This window comes from Mizuhopecten yessoensis, unplaced genomic scaffold, assembly GCF_002113885.1.
Source record: "Mizuhopecten yessoensis strain PY_sf001 unplaced genomic scaffold, ASM211388v2 scaffold2137, whole genome shotgun sequence".
Lineage (NCBI taxonomy): Eukaryota > Metazoa > Mollusca > Bivalvia > Pectinida > Pectinidae > Mizuhopecten > Mizuhopecten yessoensis.
In genome coordinates, this window is record NW_018404396.1 from 832,014 (window position 1) to 852,937 (window position 20,924).

The window sequence follows — 20,924 nt, forward strand, 5'->3', positions numbered from 1 at the left end:
CTGGTATCAAGATAACTCAAATAAGTTTTAGCGAATGATTCCACTTGGGGTCTTTGAGGATAATTTGACAAATGTATACAACTTTATGTTCATTATTAGCTCACCTGGCCCAAAAGGCCAAGTGAGCTTATGCTATGGTGAAGCGTCCATCCGTCAAAAGCTTTTTGCTTTAGACAACTTCTTCTGAATTTTGGCCAGTAGCATGATGGGATAAAGAGCTACCAAGTTTGTTTAAATGAATGACCTTTGCCTATTTTCAAGGTCACAGGGGTCAAACACGTTAAAATCTTGAAGCAATATCTTCTGAATAACCAGAAGGCCTAGGATGATGATATTTGGCCAGTAGTATGCTGGGATGAAGGGCTACCAAGTTTGTTCAAATGAATGACCTTGACCTGTATTCAAAGTCACAGGGGTCAAATATGTTTGAAACCTTTAAACAACTTCTTCTGAATTACCAAAAGGTGCAGGATGATGCTATTTGGCCCGTAACATGATAGGATAAAGGGCTACCAAGTTTTTTCAAATGAATGACCTTGACCTGTATTCAAAGCCACAGGGGTCAAATAGGTTTGAAACCTTTAAATAACTTCTGAATAACCAAAAGGTGCAGGATGATGATGTTTGGCCCGTAACATGATGGAATAAAGGGCTACCAAGTTTGTTCAAATGAATGAACTTGTCCTGTATTCAAAGTCACAGGGGGCAGATAGGTTTGAAACCTTTAAATAACTTCTGAATAACCAAAAGGTGCAGGATGATTCTATTTGGCCCGTAACATGATAGGATAAAGGTCTACCAAGTTTTTTCAAATGAATGACCTTGCCCTGTATTCAAAGCCACAGGGGTCAAATAGGTTTGAAACCTTTAAATAACTTCTGAATAACCATAAGGTCCAGGGTGGTGATATTTGGCCAGACTAGGATGTTGGCATAAAGGGCTACGAAATTTGTTCAAATGAATGACCTTCGCCCATATTCAAGGTCACATGGGTTATTTGTCTAAAAAACACTAAAAAAAACGACTTCTTCTGAATACTTAGGCATCCAGGGGGATTGCTTGTTCAAATGAATGACCATGACCTGTATTCAAAGTCACAGGGGTCAAATATGTTTGAAACCTTTAAACAACTTCTTCTGAATAACCAAAAGGTGCAGGATGATGATATTTGGCCCGTAACATGATGGGATAAAGGGCTACCAAGTTTGTCCAAGTTTGTTCACACCTGGTCCACAGTGCATAAATCTTTAAAAGTCATCTTCTCAATAAACAAAACGTATAGGGCCATTAGGGTGGTGTTATTTGACAAGTTGCATTCTGGGATGAAAGCTATAAAGTTTGTTAAATTAAAAGTCCATGTTTGACTTTCAATGTCACAAGGGTCAAATGTGTTAAAATCATTCAACAGGTTCTTCTGAATGAAAGTCAAGACACTGATATTTTGCTTGTAGCTTTGTTTTAGTCCACTTTTTAGGTTACAATTGTGAGATTAATACCAGGTGAGCGATGCAGGCCCATTGGGCCTCTTATTTGTATTTAATAAGAGATTTCCTTCGAAATTTTGTACAGTGTACAAATGTACACCTGTACAAATGCAGAAAAAAGTTTCTGTAAATACAATAGAAAGGAGAGCAAAAACTCAAAGGTGACAATAATCTGTCAATATACAATACACCAGTAAAAATGTCTGACAATGAGCTTCCTGTTTATAAGGTGTCGTCTCAATAAGGATCATTAGATTTATTTGTATGTCACTGTGATGGTTCCTTACTTCATCAGCTTCAACAAATGTTACTGTTTAGGAAACTGATTACTTCTTGAGTGATTTGATCATTTAGTTCTTTGGGAAACAAAGTGTGAGGATCTCACTGTCAGTAAATGAATGCTGTTGTTGAACATAGCCAACTGATCAATGTTTCTTTTCAGGGCTGTATTCAGGTACTGCAATCTAACATAGTCAACCCCACAGAATGTGTTTGTGGATGATTCTAACTATAATTCAGTATCACAAAGTCTATTTTGGTTATATGTGTCTCTGCTGGTTACCGTCTTTAAACATATACCCACTTTAGCAACCTCTGCCAGATATACCTTTCAGTTTATTACATGACTTCGTCTTGAGCCCTTTATGTTTGGCTCCGCATGTGGCTATGTAGTGCAGCCACTTCCTGTGACACCCGGGGCAGTACAGGAAGTTGAACTATGCATCATTTGTTTGTCTATAGGTGTCTGTAACACCTAAAAGTTTGTGTTGCCCTCGCTCTCACTAGGATGCTAGAAATTGTACTGTATTTATAGCATGTCTACAAACTCCACAAGTATCATTGTATATTCAGTATAAACCTATTTAACACTATTGATAAAATAGGTCATTATTATCCTGCGTAGGTATTACTCATCGAAATTTCTACTGAGGTTGGAAAATCTGATGATATATATGTACATTATGTAGGATTTCTACCCACCTTTAACAGAGTCACCTCCATATGTTACATGTGACAATATAGGCTACCTCAGTGTCGATAGATACCACTGAACTATAATTAAGGTGATCGAGGAGAGTGAAACTTGGTATGAAGTTATATATACATACTGTTTGTATTTATGGTTTAACTGGTGCCTTATGCATTGTTTAAGTTGATAAAAATATCTGATTTCTTTGAAAAATGAAAAATAAAGCACTAAGTTTGATATAGAATGCAAGCCAGTTTCAATTGTCCATTGATGTCAAGTTACAATTGTGTCAATGCCATTTCTCTGTGTCGGTAACAAATCGTTACAATTCTTGTGTTACGCCTAGCCAGGATACCAGAACAAACAAAAAATACAATGGGAATTGGCGATAAATTTCTCGTCTCACAGTACATGTATACATAATTCATAATACTATCACAGTACATGTATGCATAATCTATTATATTATCCAACTCGAATGAAACCAAACATGTGACTGTTTGTGAAAACTATTTTCCAATGTTGCATGCTGTTTTCAAAATGATGTCACAAAGTAACCTTTCTAAGATAAAATAGATAGATTTTGCGCAGACTGTGCAATTCAATTAGTCATTAAATTTCTGTTTTAGGTATGTGTATAGACTACAGACATAGAAATTGAATATTAAATACATGTGTCTGGCTAACTATCTGTTATCAATATCTTTTATCATCAGGTTTTCATTTATGTCATTTCAAGTATTTTATGTAAAAATTTAATCAAATAACATAGTATTATATTTATTTTTGGAAATTAAAGTAAATTATTAATTGGGGGAAGTATCTGTCTCGTTAAATTTATGAAACATCACGTTTTGTTATATCACCTTTTACTTTATATTGTTTCTCTCTTACAAGTGACGAGTGATATAAAGCAAAATAAAATGTACATGTATACATTGTAGAAGTTATTAGATTCTTTCTATTACGTACAGGAATGGTGTGAAGAGTTACTCAAGTATGCCAACAACCTTCTGGCCCTCAACGCAAGCGCCCTGTCCTATCTGGAGAAGGCCCACACCAAACTCACACATGTACTGGATGTCAACGGACGCATACCTGTCAAAAAGTTAGTTTAACTTCAGTAGTACTGTACAGTAACATACCTATCAAGAAATTGGGTCATTTCAGTAATACCTGTCATTTATTGCAGAAAAATATTTGGTAACATATTGTATTTATCCTGCAATAAGCCCAGGGGCCAACACAAACTCTGACTAGCATACTTGCCAACCCTCCCTATTTAGGAGGGAGTCTCCCGATTTTGGACCCTTAAATTTAGTGTTTTCAACTTTCATCTGAAAGAACATTTTAAAGGGTTATTTTGTCTCTAGGGGGTGTATACACACATTTGATTTATGGTTTAATTTTGAGCATGCAGAATCCATGGAAATTTCAAAATGTTAGCAAGTATGGGCTCCATGTAGGTGGGTGGGACTAGTACAGGAAAATGGAAAAACATTTGTTGGCATTTCTTCAGAACTGCTATAGATATGGGTAAGCTTATTACCAGGCATGGGCTTATTGCCAGATAAATACGTACCCACCAAGATATTAGTTCATTTCAGCATTATACTGCAGTTTAGTATCGTATCTACCAGCAATTAAGTGAATCATATTTTCCGAGTAATATTGAATATTTGCATGTGTTAACCTATTTTGAAAATCAGTCAACAAATGAAGCTGATTTTTGTGTATTTTTGATGTTAAAAATAATTTTAGTGTCTCATCACTAAATTGGTTAACACGAAAACAGAAGATCTTAATTATAATCTGGTCATCAGAATCATGAAATGCTTTGGTAGATCTAGAGACCAGAAAAGGGGTTCAGAAAACAGATGTTGTTCCAGAAAACCCTCTAGATCCTGTCTCTGCAATTTATCATCTAGTCTTTTATAACAAATCAAAGGATTGACCATTACTGATTGGGTTCTGTTTTGATCTAGAACATTTTGATGCTTATATTTGTACAGTATCGTGAAGATGGTTGCTAAACATGCAGAGGACCGGCGACGTGTGGAGAAGGCTCTTGAGGGAGTGGGTTTTAATGCAGGCAAGGTAGGGTAATGTTGCTGTTATTTCAATGTTGAACTTTTCATTTCTGAACTCTAAGTCAAATTTAGAAAGTATGTTTTAACTTAACATTGATTTATCGTTCAAGTTTGGTAAAATTTCCAGATGAATAAATCAAAACCATATATAGAAGATTTTGTATGTAAACTTCATACAAAATGTGTAGTAACCTATCATTTGTCATTAGATATGTATACAGTTGCTTTTGATTGAGCGTTATTCAACGTCAAATTTCGTACTTTGGTAATACCCAGTAATATTGTCTTGACCAAACACTGCTTGGGGTCTATTCAAAATCCAAGACGGCAGCTCAGAACAACAGTGAACAAATCAGAAAAAACGACCACCACACCTTCTTATCATATTAGATGGTGATGCCAAATGTTTTATGATTTCAGAATGAGACCATAGATCCAAACAGATTTACATTTGATGGATTTTTCAACTTCTACCGCCACTTAGTGGGAAGGACTGAGGTGGACAAGGTTTTTGACGAGATGTAAGTCACAACAGCATATAGAAATCCTCAAACATACAACCTCATACAAGCTCTGCACTGTTCTGATGACGGTCGGCCTAGCCATCCGAAACATGTAAACTAATAACAGTTACAGAATGCTTGTATACTTGTATTTACCTCCCTTCCATGGAGCTCTACTAGAATACTCCGGTATCCACTTCAGATTCCTCCATCAAGACATCTACCAACTCTCACCTACAGGACGCTGCGACTCCTTTGCCTATAATTGTGTTGGTTCTCCAACACTTTTGTCATTTTCTACAAGCTCTTTACCAGTAAACTCATAACTCCCAGTAAAGTTACTGCTGCATTCTTCTGGTTTTAACAATAAACCTGATTCTGTATATATCCTTGTCATGATTAAGAGGTTAAAGGTTAATCAGAAAGTATAAAGATTGGTATTGAATTAACAACCTAAACATATAAAAAGAAATCATAAGTTATCCTATTTGACTGATTCAGTGGTGCCAAAAAGAAGCCGTACCTAACTGTGGACCAGTTTGTAGAATTCCTAAACCGTGAGCAGAGAGATCCGCGTTTGAATGAGATCTTGTATCCTTACTACACCACAAAGCAAGCCCAGGACCTGATAAACACCTACGAGACTAAGACTGGCATGGCTGCCAAGGGTAGGTAACTCCACCAGACTAACAGGATTAAGTAGTTCACCACATAAGCTGCTGGGAGAATAGAATAATATGTCAATTTTATCACAGTTTTATAGAAAGTCTATAACATATAATATGCTGTATAGAATGCCTTTAGTTTTTTATATAAGATGGTGAAGGAGCATTAGATGATGAATAGCAATAATAATACTGACATCGTATTATAGAGTCGCTACCTAACAAATGGTTTACAGTTTATATGGTGGAGGACAGGTCAGCTACATGATTATATAACCTAACAATTAAATTTATCTCTCGCATACAACTTATAACCTATATATTTCCAATTCTTTTTTTAAATTTTTAAATTTTATCCTGATTGGTGTTTTAAAATTGTTTAACATATATTTTTTCATCTATCTCTCAATGGCATGTTATTGTATGTAATGGTTTTTGTGACATTCTTCCTTATAAATGCCAGTAATTTTGTATCTGTATCAATATTTGCTACAAAAAATCAAAGAGACAGCAAATAACAATATTCCTTGTCTTAATTTTCACAGCTGTACTTTTGGAATGATTCTTTCCGAAACTTTTTCATTAAAAAATTGAAATGCCTAGCAGAATGATGTTATGGAATCTTCATTATACTGGATGCTTTTCAATATATGCATTGCCGTTTTCTCTTTTCCTTCTTTGTAACTTTAAAGGGGATGTTGAGCCAGGTAAGAGATGGGCATGACCTGTATAGACACTACTATACCATGACAGCATGCTGGCGTATAATACCATCTCACATGACATAACCTCATCAAACATTTTCTCTATCATGGAAACTCCAGCTCCTTAAAAATACAAAATCAAGTCCAATGATGTCGCTGTTTAACAGATTTTACTTGAGATACCCAAACCTATTTTTAAGTAATAAGCAAATGTTTTGCAGATAGGGTAGAATATTGGAAAAACCATGCTCATATTTTGTAAGAACTAAGACCTCCTGGGCATGATACAGTATTTATGTTTATCGCAGTAAAGTCGGGTATAATGTCTACAAACGGTATATTGCGATAAATCATTATGAAATTCTGTGTCTATAAAGAACGAGAATATGAGTTTACCTGTTGACTGGAAACTGAAAAGTAAATTGTTGGCTTATTTTCGATAAACAGACAACTTGAGCTATGCCTTGTGAGATGGGTGTATAGAGTGGCTATGCCCATAATTGATTGGGAAGATTTCTGTTTTAGCTGCAATTAGATTACTTTGTTTCTCTTAGAAAAAATATCTTTTGTTTGTTTTGTTTCACAGGTTTTACACAAAGAGTAGAAACCATTAGGCAATTTTGTTTATGTGATTACAACTGCACATTTTTGCAGGTTTATTCACCTTAAGTAGCAGGGATTTTACCTGTGTGCTTGCATGTAGTAGAAACAGTTTTGTTTGCATATGTAGCCAAGTTACCCTTGTTTTTGCAACAAGTAGTTGAAAAATGGCTTAATATTTTATTTGCAGTAAACAAAGAAAGTCTTATCACAAATTTTAGTTAATTTTACAAAAGAATTCAAGAGAATATAAACTTTCCAATGGAATCTTGCTTTTTGTTCATCTGGATCTTCATTGTAACTTAAATGTCTAACGCTGACCTAATCAAGTTTGGTTTGATCTGGCCGTTACAAACAAAATCCCTCATTCACCCCTGAAGACACATTTGAACTCTTCCATTTTAAGGATTGAATAGTTCATTATGAAACTTCAGGGGTGAATGAGTTAACCAAATCTGGTTGTTTTCTTGTCAGTTTAAAGTATGTTTAATTTTTATGGACTGGACCATATTTTAATCAAATCTAAAATAAAAATGATTGTAATAAACATATACTTTTGATTATGTGATTAAAAGTCCACGCAAAAGAGATAGATTGCATGAATTTTGAAGTATATATGCATATTTTCACATGTCAGAGTCTTAAGTTAATTTCATTGGAAAAAATCACATAATGGTGTAAACTAATTTAAAAAATATATATATCAGGCAGTTGCACTGCAATTACTTAGCATGTTTGACAGTAAAGTGTAAAAGGGGAAGGCCACCAGCATTTGAAACTGGACAATATTGCTTGTATTATTGGTACAGTATCTATGTGCACTAAATGAAATTGATGTAAGCACTTGAAGGTTTTTAGAGTGGCCTGGGTTTCTCACACCTGTAAATGCACAGTGTTATGGTGTGTGAAATAGTTCATGCTGCAATATATCATATGTTCTTTCCAGATACAGGTTGATATTCGAGAAAAATTTAGCCTTGGAATTATAAAGTAGAATACTTAAATATCTCTTACATTTGATTTACTGTCCTTAGCCAGTACTACTGGATTGGACTACATAAAGGATTGTACATGATCTGCCCTGTCATACTTTGTCCAGAGCATATCGCCTGTACTATTTCACCTATGATCCCCAGGAAAAGTAGGCCCACGCTGAAACACTGAATTAATGAAAAAAAGTCATTTAAAAATTATGCTGATTATTTTTGTAAGATATTTCTTGTTATATTGATCCTATTGGTAATTTCTGGACCGCTCTCAGTATTTAGAGAAATATTCTTGTATATATATATATATACATATATATATTATAGCATCTACAATGTCCTGTATCTAGGTGGGTATTTGGTAGGTTTTAGTACGTAGTTATAAAGTCATGTAATTGTATCCAGAACCAGGAGCCATAGAGCTTTAAATTCATTCTGACACAACTAACAACAATGAATTGCCATATAGAAATTTTAAAAAATACATATAAGAAATATAATGTTTAGTAGCTCAGAGACAGTCATATGACATTTGTATATCTCAGGGATCATCACACAACTGTTTTGTAGCTCAGGCAGTCATGTGTGACTGTTGTGTAAGCTCATTGACAGTCATGTGACTTGTGTAGCTTAGTGATGATCATGTGACTGTTGTGAAAGTTTAATGACAGTCATGTGACTTGTGTAGCTCAGTGATGATCATGTGACTGTTGTGTAAGCTCATTGATGATCATGTGGCTGTTGTATAGATCATAGATGGTCACGTGACTGTTGTGTAGCTCAGGGGCAATCATGTGACTGTTGTGTAGCTCGGAGATGGTCATGTGACTGTTGTGTAAGCTCATTGATGATCATGTGACTGCTGTAAAAGTTTAATGACAGTCATGGGACTTGTGTAGCTCAGTGCTGATCATGTGACTGTTGTGAAAGTTTAATGACAGTCATGCGACTTGTGTAGCTCAGTGCTGATCATGTGACTGTTGTATAGATCAGAGATGGTCACGTGACTGTTGTCTAGCTCAGGGGCAATCATGTGACTGTTGCGTAGCTCGGAGATGGTCATGTGGCTGTTATGTAGCTCGGAGATGGTCATGTGACTTGTATAGCTCAGGGACAGTAGTTGATATTTCTATATATGTTGTAGGCCATCTGTCACAGGAAGGATTTCTCATGTTCCTGATGAGTGATGAGAACCAGAGTATCGCCCCGGACTTGTTGGATCTGAGCCACGACATGACTCAACCTATTTCTCACTATTTTATCAACTCCAGTCACAACACATACTTAACAGGTAACACATACCATACAGGTACATTGTATAACACAATACGTTCTGATTTCTATAAACAAAAAATGATGAGTTGGCAACAAAGAAAAAAGCTCCTTTCCTTTCTAAATAAAATGTGTCTAGACTCTTAACAATATACTACATATCACTGACCATTGACATCTATTTTCGTAGGTCATCAGTTGACCAGTAAGTCGTCAGTGGAGCTGTACAGACAGGTGCTGCTCAGTGGGTGTCGCTGTATAGAACTGGATTGCTGGGATGGGCGTGGTGCAGATGAAGAGCCAATCATCACCCACGGCTACACCATGTGTACTGATATCTCATTTAAGGTTTGTACATCACCATGGCTGCACCATGTGTACTGATATCTCATTAAAGGTTTGTACATCACCATGGCTACACCATGTGTACTGATATCTCATTTAAGGTTTGTACATCACCATGGCTACACCATGTGTACTGATATCTCATTTAAGGTTTGTACATCACCATGGCTACACCATGTGTGCTGATGTATCATTTAAGGTTTGTGCATCTCACCCAGATCACATTGTATACAGATATTTGAGAGCAATATTTTACTAAAATTTGCCTTGCAGTATTTTCAGTACTTGGATTATTCTGTGTAACAGTATTGTAAGACTGGCAAGATTTGTGTTGTATTATTGATGACTAAAAGTCCATTTGTTTTACAGGAAGTTATTGAAGCCATTGCAGAAAGTGCCTTCAAGACGAGTGATTTCCCAGTGTCCCTGTCCTTTGAAAACCACTGCTCGTAAGGATTACTTCATTAAAATCTCCAACAATGCAAATACAGTAAATAGGTTCATGACGTGTGATATCTTATCAAAATATGAATTTCCATATAATTTCCATATACAAGTATATAAAAAATGTGAAAGTATTGTGCTCTTAACCGGTGCCTTAAGTATGTATAAATATCCACTAACACACATAAATAGCCCCCACCAATACATCACTGTGTTACATGTTCACCATATATTACAGACCAAGGCAGCAGGCAAAGATGGCGGCTCACTGTAGAAATATATTTGGAGATATGTTACTGACGGAGCCATTGGAGACACACCCGGTATGTAGGGAACGTAAGAGAGGTCAAACTCTACTTTATAATATAGTTATCATTAAGTGCAAACCAGAAATACATTGACTAAATCATTTTTAGTTTGAAATAATGGGGAACAGCGAGTAGGTGTTTTACTTGACTTCTTAATCTGCATTAAGTTTGAAACAACGGGGAACAGCGAAATGGTATTCAAATTACTACTCATTGCAGTTTCTGTCCTTTCTTATACTCTTATTTTGTGTTTCTTTTGTATAGTGTAATTTAGATTTTTTCGGATTTACAAATTTATTTGTCCCACTTTCACCACAGTAATTTAATAATGTAAAATGACTTTTGTAGGTTGAACCTGATAACCCTTTACCAAGTCCACACCAGTTAAGGTGCAAGATTATAATAAAAAACAAGAAGCGGCACTCTCACAAACCAAGACCTGGTAAACAAAGCTTTGTATTCAAACATCAATCAACTTCTCTACCTCTTAAGGCAGTTGATAAATGTAAATGACCTGAATCCCAGGAAAATATGATCATCATATCAACTGTTCTGAATCTCCAGAAATAAATATTAGAAAAAAGAAAAAAAAAATGACCAGCAATGTTTTGCTGAATTTGAACTCTGATATTTTGGTGGAGTTAAGTTGATTACTAATCTTGTCACGATAAATAGCTGTCTGTGGATCTGAGTTATAGTTGACAGGACGTCAAAATCAACAGAAGTTTCATTTTGATGTATTGGTGTTTTAAGTTATTGTTTCGCGAATAATTGTGTTCAATTCTTTGGTTTAAATTTAATTGTTGTAATGTTATCCAGTGATTTATTGCATTCATGTTAAAAAAAGAATGATGCCAGTTAAATTTATTGGTCTATAATAGTGGTGAACCTTTTTAAGTCACAGTACGTTATATTACAGCAAAGGTCCAAACTCCTTTGAAGAGCACGCCCAGCTCAAGTAAAATGGTTCAGGTAAATGGGGAGACCAAAGGTGGTGGAGGCGGAGATGGTGATGGAGGGGGAGGAAATGAGAAGGTGGTTTCCACGCCGTCCACAGCCTCCGAGATGAAGTCGCGCACGGAGAGTGAGAGTGGGGAGGGAACAACTGCAGAAAAACCTATTGATTCTGACGAGGAATCAGAATCAGACGAGAGTGACTTTGAAGAGGAGGAAGAAGTACAGAGCCAGATAAAAAGTAGTAACTTCAAGCAAGATAAGGTAGGATTTCACACATGATTTCTGGTAGGGCTCTATAACTTTAAATATGATGAAGTAAAAAATGGATTCGGAACGTTGAATAGGTAGAGGTAGGACTAAGAGACTTAAGAATATTTTTCTCTCGTGTCTTTTCAAACATAAGAAGCACAAACATATATATTGATAGTGAAAATAGTGATTTTCCTGGCCCAGGCTTCAAACATCTCATTATAGAGCATGTCATTTTGATTTTGTTTTAAATGTGATGTCACAATTTCTGCCATGTTCCTGAAATACCATGTATGATAGATTTCTTGCACTTCAAACAAGGATACACCATGCTATAGTTTTTCTATCTCGTTTCATCTGTCTGGTAATTTAACATGCAAAATTTCACAAGGCAATGTATGTGTCCACATGCCAGTCAACCTTTGCTTGTTCCTCTGTTAAGATCATGTTAATACAGAATTTTAGTTTTCAACTAGGATAACATTATCTCACAAGTTATAGGTAATTACAGATTATCACAGTTTTCAGGGACAGAAATAGAAAAATTTGTTTTCAAGTCGATCTCAACTTGTTCCTGAGTATTCTCATACAGACATTCAACCCATTATAATGACTCTATCATGCTACCAGTAGGGGGTATAAAACAGTATATATTATTATTGTGTTTAACTGCTTTATTACATGGGCCAGCTAGCTCTGTCTTGCAAACAGGTATGAGAGGACATGGATTCTAAAACCTTATATAGGATGAGATATTTATAAAATTAAAAAGTATAAGAGAAGTACTTATGGAAAAATTGCAAGTTGATAGGTGAGAATATACGTTTATTGCCCTTGTTGTTTGAAAACAGATTTCTTTATTTCCCCGATATTCCATGAAATCATGTTTCACAAGAGAAAAGCCAGATTGAACATGATTAATCGAGGGGAAACAATGAATTGTGTTTCCCTACCACAGGAGCAGTATATATGTTATTATAACTAAATAGAGCAATGATACAGGTGATCAGGCTTACGTTGATGGTGTCTGCTTCAGTCTCTCGGAGCTTATGTTAGATGCATCTCGCTTATTTTCTAGGATCAGAATAAGCAAAATAGCAGTATGACTGGGGAAACTAGAGCACAGGAGGGAAACAGTGTTTTTCCCACAATGTCATCCAATCAGATTTCAGTGTTATATACATGATGAGATATAATCATTTCTTTTGGTGTGTAGGGTACAGCAGGAAAAGAAGCTGAAGCCGGACAAGAGATGTCAGCTTTGGTAAACTACATACAGCCTGTCCACTTCCACACCTTTGAGATCTCAGATAGTAAGTCTGCTTTACATCCTTGAAATGTTTCATATGTGTGGGGCCAGGTCGACATTATATTATTACATTCCATATAAAAAAATAGTAATATGATTGGTCATTTACCATTTGTTAATTTCCACAGCAGTACGATTTTACCTCGCTCCCTCTGGACAGCATGTGATGAGACAGAACATTGACCATCTCCTGTAATCTACCTGCTCTAATGCTACTTGAATCCAGAATCGGTTTCCAACATTTACTAAACAATCTAACCAATGTGTGATTTGCTGTGGTTTATAGACATTCAGTGTTGTGGTTGATAATCACATTAAAAATGGTTCAAGATCTTCGACTGACATTTTGGTAATAAATTTTATTTTTTCATCTGATGATCCTTCGTAACAAACCTGAACAAAGTACAATGTGTATATATACAGTATAAGGATTGCTGTGTCTTTTTCATCTAGGAAAAAAGTTTTTCTGAAAAAAAGGTTGTGATGTCTCTCCCCCTCATCTCACTGAATTAACCATATTTTCAAACGACTGTAACACACTTTAGTTTCATGTACATTTATTTCTTGTGATCATGCTTCAAACAACTGGTGGTTGGGTGGCGCAGTGGATAGCGCACTTGCCTTTCACCAAGGCCACCGGGGTTTGATTCCGCAGTTGGACGTAAAAAGGTATGGGGTCACCTGCCCGACCTCATGGGTTTTCTCCAGGTACTCCAGTTTCCTCCGACAGTAAGACCCCACTCGCACTAACATCTGGGCCAACAAGAGTGATTAGTATAAGTTGTAAAAACATAATTATTGTAAAATAAAAAAAGTTTATACATAACTGATTCACAATTGTTTAAATTTACAAAATTTAACAATAGTAGTCATATATAGTTTGAGTCTATCCTAAAAAAAACATATACTTTTTTTTCCAGAGAGAAACAGGAGTTATGAGATCTCGTCTTTTGTGGAAACCCAGGCTCTGAGTTTACTAAAGGAATACCCAGTAGACTTTGTCAAGTATCCTTTAAATGGAATAAGTATATTTACCGTGAAAATTATATCATTAATTCGCTTAGTTCGAGTGTCGGTGTAGAAGTTGACAACAATCAGTTCAAATTCCAGTCTGATCCATTGTAGTTTTCCCTGTCCCATTGCACAGGTATAGGCTAATACAGGTAATCTATAGATACAGACCATCATATAATACAGGTAATAGCCAATGCAGGTAGCATCTCAATACAGGTGTTCACGTCATGCAGGTAATTAATACAGGTAGTCTCTACCTACAGATCATCATATGACACAGGTAATAGCTAATACAGGTAGTCTCTACCTACAGAGCATCATATAATACAGGTAATAGCTAATACAGGTAGTCTCTACCTACAGAGCATCATATGACACAGGTAATAGCTAATACAGGTAGTCTCTAGCTACAGATCATCATATAATACAGGTAATAGCTAATACAGGTAGTCTCTACCTACAGAGCATCATATGACACAGGTAATAGCTAATACAGGTAGTCTTTACCTACAGGTCATCATGTGATACAGGTAATAGCTAATACAAGTAGTCTCTACCTACAGAGCATCATATAATACAGGTAATAGCTAATACAGGTAGTCTCTACCTACAGATCATCATATGATACAGGTAATAGCTAATACAGGTAGTCTTTACCTACAGGTCATCATATGATACAGGTAATAGCTAATACAAGTAGTCTCTACCTACAGAGCATCATATAATACAGGTAATAGCTAATACAGGTAGTCTTTACCTACAGGTCATCATATGATACAGGTAATAGCTAATACAAGTAGTCTCTACCTACAGAGCATCATATAATACAGGTAATAGCTAATACAGGTAGCATCTCAAAGTGCAGGTGGTCCCATAATACAACATTAATATCTCTAAAGTTTACATGTAATTCTATAGAGGATAAGGTAGTCTACAATGTAGTATGATCCTTGACCTGTGTACAGTTACAACAAGAGACAGATGAGTAGGATCTACCCGAGAGGAACACGAGTCGACTCCAGTAACTTTCTCCCACAAGTATGTAATCAACCAACAAACCTATCACTCTAATAAAGTAAATATTATAATAAACATAGATAGAAATCACTTGGTGGTCATGTACATGTATTAATGTCGTAGCCTTTTAATGTAAATGTGTAGGTCAAGTATTAAACAGACAAAATCAGTAACAAAACCTTGATGTGATGTACTAGGAAGCTATATTTATATCCAATGTGAATTTTATTTTGAAATGATTCATTGTTCTTGTTGAGGTTTTAGGGTGTTTAAGGTCATATATGGTAGCTGAGGTCACGATTGTGGCTTAGGTCATATGATTGTAGTTAAAGTCATATGATAGAGGCTAAGGTAATAGGATGATAAAAAAGTCATATCATGAGTCAAACTCAATTTGATACATAAGATATAACACATTATAATATTTTGTTTAACTGAATACTTATTATTGTTTCAGATCTTTTGGAATGCTGGTTGCCAATTAGTTGCATTGAATTTCCAAACTTTAGGTAAACTTGATTGTGGGATTGTCTGGTTCATGTGGTTGTGATACGAGTATTGTAGGTTGTGTGGTTGTGATAAGAGTATTATAGGTTGTGTGGTTGTTACTGTGATACTGGTATCCTAGGGTGTGATTATGACACTAATATCCCTGGGTGTTACTGTGATACTGGTATCCTAGGGTTTGATTATGACACTAGTATCCTTGGTTGTTACTGTGACTCTGGTATCCTAGGGTGTGATTATGACACTAATATCCTTGGTTGTGACTGTGCTACTGGTATCCTAGGGTGTGATTATGAGACTAATATCCCTGGGTGTGACTGTGATACGGGTATCCTAGGGTGTGATTATGACACTAATATCCCTGGGTGTGACAGTGATACTGGTATCCTAGGGTGTGATTATGGCACTAGTATCCTTGGGTGTTACTGTGATACTGGTATCCTAGGGTGGGATTATGACACTAATATCCTTGGGTGTGGCTGTGATACTGGTATCCTAGGGTGTGAGTATGACACTAATATCCCTGGGTGTGACAGTGATACTGGTATCCTAGGGTGTGATTATGAGACTAATATCCCTGGGTGTGACTGTGATACGGGTATCCTAGGGTGTGATTATGACACTAATATCCCTGGGTGTGACAGTGATACTGGTATCCTAGGGTGTGATTACGACACTAGTATCCTTGGTTGTTACTGTGACTCTGGTATCCTAGGGTGTGATTATGACACTAGTGTCCTTGGTTGTTACTGTGATACTGGTATCCCATGGTGTGATTATGACACTAGTATCCTTGATTGTTACTGTAATACTGGTATCCTAGGGTGTGATTAGGAAACTAGTATTGTATGGTGTGACTGTTATATTGGTATCCTAGGGTGTGGTTGTGACACTTGTATACTTGGTTGTGACTGTGATACTGGTATCCTAGGGTGTCATTATGACACTAATATCCCTGAGTGTTTCTGTGATACTGGTATCCTAGGGTGTGATTACGACACTAGTATCCTTGGTTGTTACTGTGACTCTGGTATCCTAGGGTGTGATTATGACACTAATATCCTTGGGTGTGGCTGTGATACTGGTATCCTAGGGTGTGAGTATGACACTAATATCCCTGGGTGTGACAGTGATACTGGTATCCTAGGGTGTGATTACGACACTAGTATCCTTGGTTGTTACTGTGACTCTGGTATCCTAGGGTGTGATTATGACACTAATATCCTTGGTTGTGACTGTGCTACTGGTATCCTAGGGTGTGATTATGACACTAGTATCCTTGGTTGTTACTGTGATACTGGTATCCCATGGTGTGATTATGACACTAGTATCCTTGGGTGTTACTGAGATACTGGTATCCTAGGGTGTGATTATGACACTAGTATCCTTGGGGGTTACTGTGAAACTGGTATCCTAGGGTGTGATTATGACACTAGTATCCTTGGGTGTTACTGTGACACTGGTATCCTAGGGTGTGATTATGACACAAGTATCCTTGGTTGTTACTGTGATACTGGTATCCTAGAGTGTGATTATGACACTAGTATTCTTACAACTCATCCCTTTATTTACAATCTTCATAGTGATAAACAATCCACAGAAATGTCATCAATGAGTGTGTAATATTAAGCTTTGAATGATATTTTTTTATTGAAATTGACTTTAGTTGGAGACTTGTTATTGCAACATTCTTATCGTTTTTGCAAATTTCAATGGTGTTGTTGAGTTTTGTTTGATTGAAGTTCTCTCTGTTTGTAAACGTACCAATGCAGCTCAATCTTGGAATATTTGAGTACAACAACCGCTCAGGCTACATACTCAAACCAGACTTCATGAGGAGAAATGACCGACGGTTTGACCCCTTTGCTGAGTCAACTGTAGATGGAATTGTAGCTGGCAAGGTCGTAGTCAAGGTCAGTGCTAATACAGCATATAAGTGAGATTTCTTACCAAGGTCAAGGTCATAGGTGTTATGACTCCTCGATGGAATTTAATACCAAAAGTGTTGTCTAGGTCAGTGGTAGTGTAACAATTTAGTAGAATTTCTTACCAAGGTCATAATCTAAGTCATTGGTTAAATGACACAACATTAAGGTGAGTTATCAAGATATTAAAATAGAATTTTCTAGCTCACCTGGCCCGATGGGCCAAGTGAGCTAATGCCATGTCAGTCGTCAACTTTTTCCTTTAAAACGCTACTAGACCTTAACGGCTCAGAGGTTTTTGACCAAATTTGGTCTGGAGCATCATTGGCCAAAGGGTTCTTAGTTTTGTATAAACAGAGAGCATGGCTCCCCTGGGTGCAAAGGGGCGGGGCCAAATAGGTGGAAATAGTTAAATCTTTAAAAATCTTCTTCTCAACTAATAGAAGGATTTTGACCAAATTTGTTCTAGAGCATCTTTGGGCAAAGGAGCCTCAAGTTTGTATGAACGGAGGGTGTGGCCCCTCTAGGGGTGGGGCCTAAAAGGGGAAATATAGGAAATGTTTTTTCCTACGTATAAGTGAAGAGATTTAAACCAAATGCAGTCTGAAGCATGCTTAGGGACAAAAGAATTACATATTAAATTCCCTTTGCCCAATGATGCTCTAGAACAAGTTTGGTTAAAATCCCTTTATCAGTACAGAAGGAGAAGGATCTTTAATGTTTTCCTCTATTTCCCCTAATGGGCCCCACCATCTACCCCAAAGAAGGGGTCCACACACCTTAGTTTATACAAAATTAATATCTATAAATGAAGGATGAGCCCCCACCCCCAGGGGCATAGGAGCGGGGCTCAATAAAGGAAATAGAGAAAAAGATTTTCCTTTCGGTACAAATGAAGGGATTTAAACCAAATGTGGTCAAGCATGCTTAGGGGGAAAATCTCATTTTGTATAATTTGTATATAAAGGTGCATGTGAGGTCCAATAGGGGAAATAGAGGAAAATATTAATGAAGGGATTTTCATCAAACTTCTTCTAGAGCATCTTTGGGGAAAAGACCCCCCTGGAGCTTCATACCAATCCCTGGAGGATACCTCCTTGGGACATAACATGAAAACTCATTTTCTTGGTGTCTTACCCACCAAAACAGATTTACATGTAGTTCTCCTTGCAACTTTGTTACTTGTACTCCTTTGATAAACCTGTATGGTACTCAGCAGGTTTTAACTTGAAAAATAAAATACCAGGTGAGCTATTAAGGCCCCTGGGCCTCTTGTTTAGAGTATAAATAAAAGTTGTAGTTTCTTGACCTCACAAATCTGATACAGCCTGATTGTTTTCCTTGATCTTTTAAATCCAGTACATCCTTGTTAATAAGTTTTTGACCTCGCAGATATGATATATCCTTGTATCTGTATTATCTTGTACTACACACTATATTTTGCTAAGTTCATTGAAGTTTCAAGATGTGTAAGAATGTTTTTTGGTTTGACAGATAATCTCAGGCTCCCTCCTGTCAGAGAAGAAGATTGGTACCTATGTGGAAGTGGAAATGTATGGGCTACCCACAGATACTGTGAGGAAAAAATTCAAAACCAACATGGTACAAAACAATGGAATTAACCCTGTCTATTCTAGTGAACCCTTTGTATTTGAAAAGGTAAGAGTCCTGAGAATGGTGTTTACTATTGTTGTGATACAAGGTCTTAAAAAAGGTCTGTAAATCATTCAACTTGTATGATTATTTTTTATTCATGATTACTCTTCAAACAACGACATTCCCCGCTATTTTAATTTTTGTTTTTAATGAGGCACGGTAGTCTAGTGCTAGGATGCCGGGCTCGTGACCGAAGGGTTGCGGGTTCGAGTCATGGTTGGGCAGTGCTAGAATTGTTGAATGCTAGCTGTAAGCGCCGAAATGGCAGCTCTGGCTGTATGCTCCCCAGGGAGTTGAGAAAGATATTGGCTGGTTGCAAAGGCCCTATAACCACAGATAATTTGTGAACCGCTTTGAGACGAGCTACGAACTAGGTTGTGGTAAAGTGGTATATAAGAACCTCAAATTGGTATTATTATTTGTTATAATGAACATCAACAAAAACGTTAATGTATACCGGTAATGGCTATTTGAGTTTACTTTCAACCCTTCCCAATTTACACAAACTAAGTACATGTATCACACATCATTTACTTTGTGACTGCGTACACAACTGACCCTAATCGAAATCCTTCCTTTTCTGATAGGTCGTCCTTCCAAATTTAGCTGTGATAAGAATAATTGCATTTGATGAGAACAACAAGATGTTAGGGCACAGGATTTTGCCCGTTCAAGGTTTAAGACCAGGTAAGTGATGTCAGAATACAATATCGATCTTTGTTATGCAAAATGTGTTGTCATAATGCAAGTGACATTTTTAGCCCGCCATCATCTGATGATGGACTTTGGATTTTGACAGTGAATGTTTGTTATTGCTATTTCTCAGGACGTTTTTGAGGGATCTTCCTCAAATTTGATATGTAGGTTCTCCTTGGTCTGATCTATAGTTGTGCATGTTTGCCTTGGAGAGTGATCATAAACACAAGATGGCCACAGGAAGTACTTATATGAGATCTTTCTGATATTGCAATGATCATATCTATTTCTCTTACATTTAAAGAACTGTACTAGTGAATATGTGAAATGGTGCATTTACCGTTTACATGACTTGATCAAACAGATAAGAGAAAATATCAAAGTGGCATAGTACAATGGTTGGCGCCAAGATCCCTCTGGGATCTCTTTTATGGTATTGTGACGTCATGTTGGGTGATGTTAAATTTTGCAGTGACAGAAGGAATGAAACCTATAGTGTTTATAAGATGGAGAGAAAAAAAACCATTATGTTTCTGATGCAAAAACTTAAGTTTTGTGGCATCTATGGTTTTACATTTGGTGGCATCTGACATGTGACTTGATATCTGACATGTGACTTGACATCTGACATGTGACTTGACATCTGACATCTAACTTGACATCTGACATGTGACTTGACATCTGACATGCTAATATAAATGTCATGTGATGTCTGAGACAGGTGATTTACATATGATTTGATTGTAGGTTACCGACACCTTCCACTAAGGAATGAATGTAACCTGCCTCTCTTACTACCCAGCTTGTTTGTCTACATCAATGTCCAGGACTACGTGTCGGATCAGTTTGCTAGTAAGTGGTTGTTATACTTACATTATAATCTACATGTCTATAAATGAGTCTGTTATATTCAAGGATAATGACATCATTTTCTTCTAATTGGAGGATTATAACAACATCCTTAATTCTGACATTGAGCAATTTATATATGTTCTTAATTATGACATTAAATCATTGTAATGATACTCCTCTTTAGACATACTGGGTATGATACGGTATAGAGGGAAACTTTCAGAATCACAGCTATTACTGCAAAAATCTGTACAAATTCAAATAATTTACTGTAACCTACTTGCTTAACAGTAATTGTACAAGCAAAATAGATTGACAAAAGTGTTGACACTAAAGTTCTATTATAACCTGTTTGTCTTGTGTTGGATTGC

At 36.5% G+C, this 20,924-nt stretch overlaps 1 protein-coding gene across 10 annotated transcripts in view; it reads left to right on the forward strand.

Annotated features, from left to right (window-relative positions):
* LOC110445263 (1-phosphatidylinositol 4,5-bisphosphate phosphodiesterase beta-1-like) overlaps window positions 1-20,924 on the forward strand; it is a 98,897-nt gene that overhangs the window by 55,588 nt on the left and 22,385 nt on the right. For 8 of the 10 annotated variants that reach the window (XM_021489779.1, XM_021489774.1, XM_021489775.1 and 5 more), the window contains 19 exons: window positions 3,429-3,562; window positions 4,467-4,551; window positions 4,965-5,065; window positions 5,549-5,715; window positions 6,405-6,419; window positions 9,147-9,293; window positions 9,465-9,622; window positions 9,989-10,068; window positions 10,302-10,386; window positions 10,720-10,813; window positions 11,291-11,589; window positions 12,794-12,890; window positions 13,807-13,891; window positions 14,866-14,938; window positions 15,375-15,426; window positions 17,183-17,337; window positions 18,844-19,008; window positions 19,593-19,692; window positions 20,449-20,553. In XM_021489779.1, the coding sequence (XP_021345454.1) occupies window positions 3,429-3,562; window positions 4,467-4,551; window positions 4,965-5,065; window positions 5,549-5,715; window positions 6,405-6,419; window positions 9,147-9,293; window positions 9,465-9,622; window positions 9,989-10,068; window positions 10,302-10,386; window positions 10,720-10,813; window positions 11,291-11,589; window positions 12,794-12,890; window positions 13,807-13,891; window positions 14,866-14,938; window positions 15,375-15,426; window positions 17,183-17,337; window positions 18,844-19,008; window positions 19,593-19,692; window positions 20,449-20,553 (2,197 nt within the window). The remainder of the gene's footprint in view (window positions 1-3,428; window positions 3,563-4,466; window positions 4,552-4,964; window positions 5,066-5,548; window positions 5,716-6,404; window positions 6,420-9,146; window positions 9,294-9,464; window positions 9,623-9,988; window positions 10,069-10,301; window positions 10,387-10,719; window positions 10,814-11,290; window positions 11,590-12,793; window positions 12,891-13,806; window positions 13,892-14,865; window positions 14,939-15,374; window positions 15,427-17,182; window positions 17,338-18,843; window positions 19,009-19,592; window positions 19,693-20,448; window positions 20,554-20,924) is intronic. The other 2 variants (XM_021489777.1, XM_021489784.1) reach the window with 1 other exon arrangement.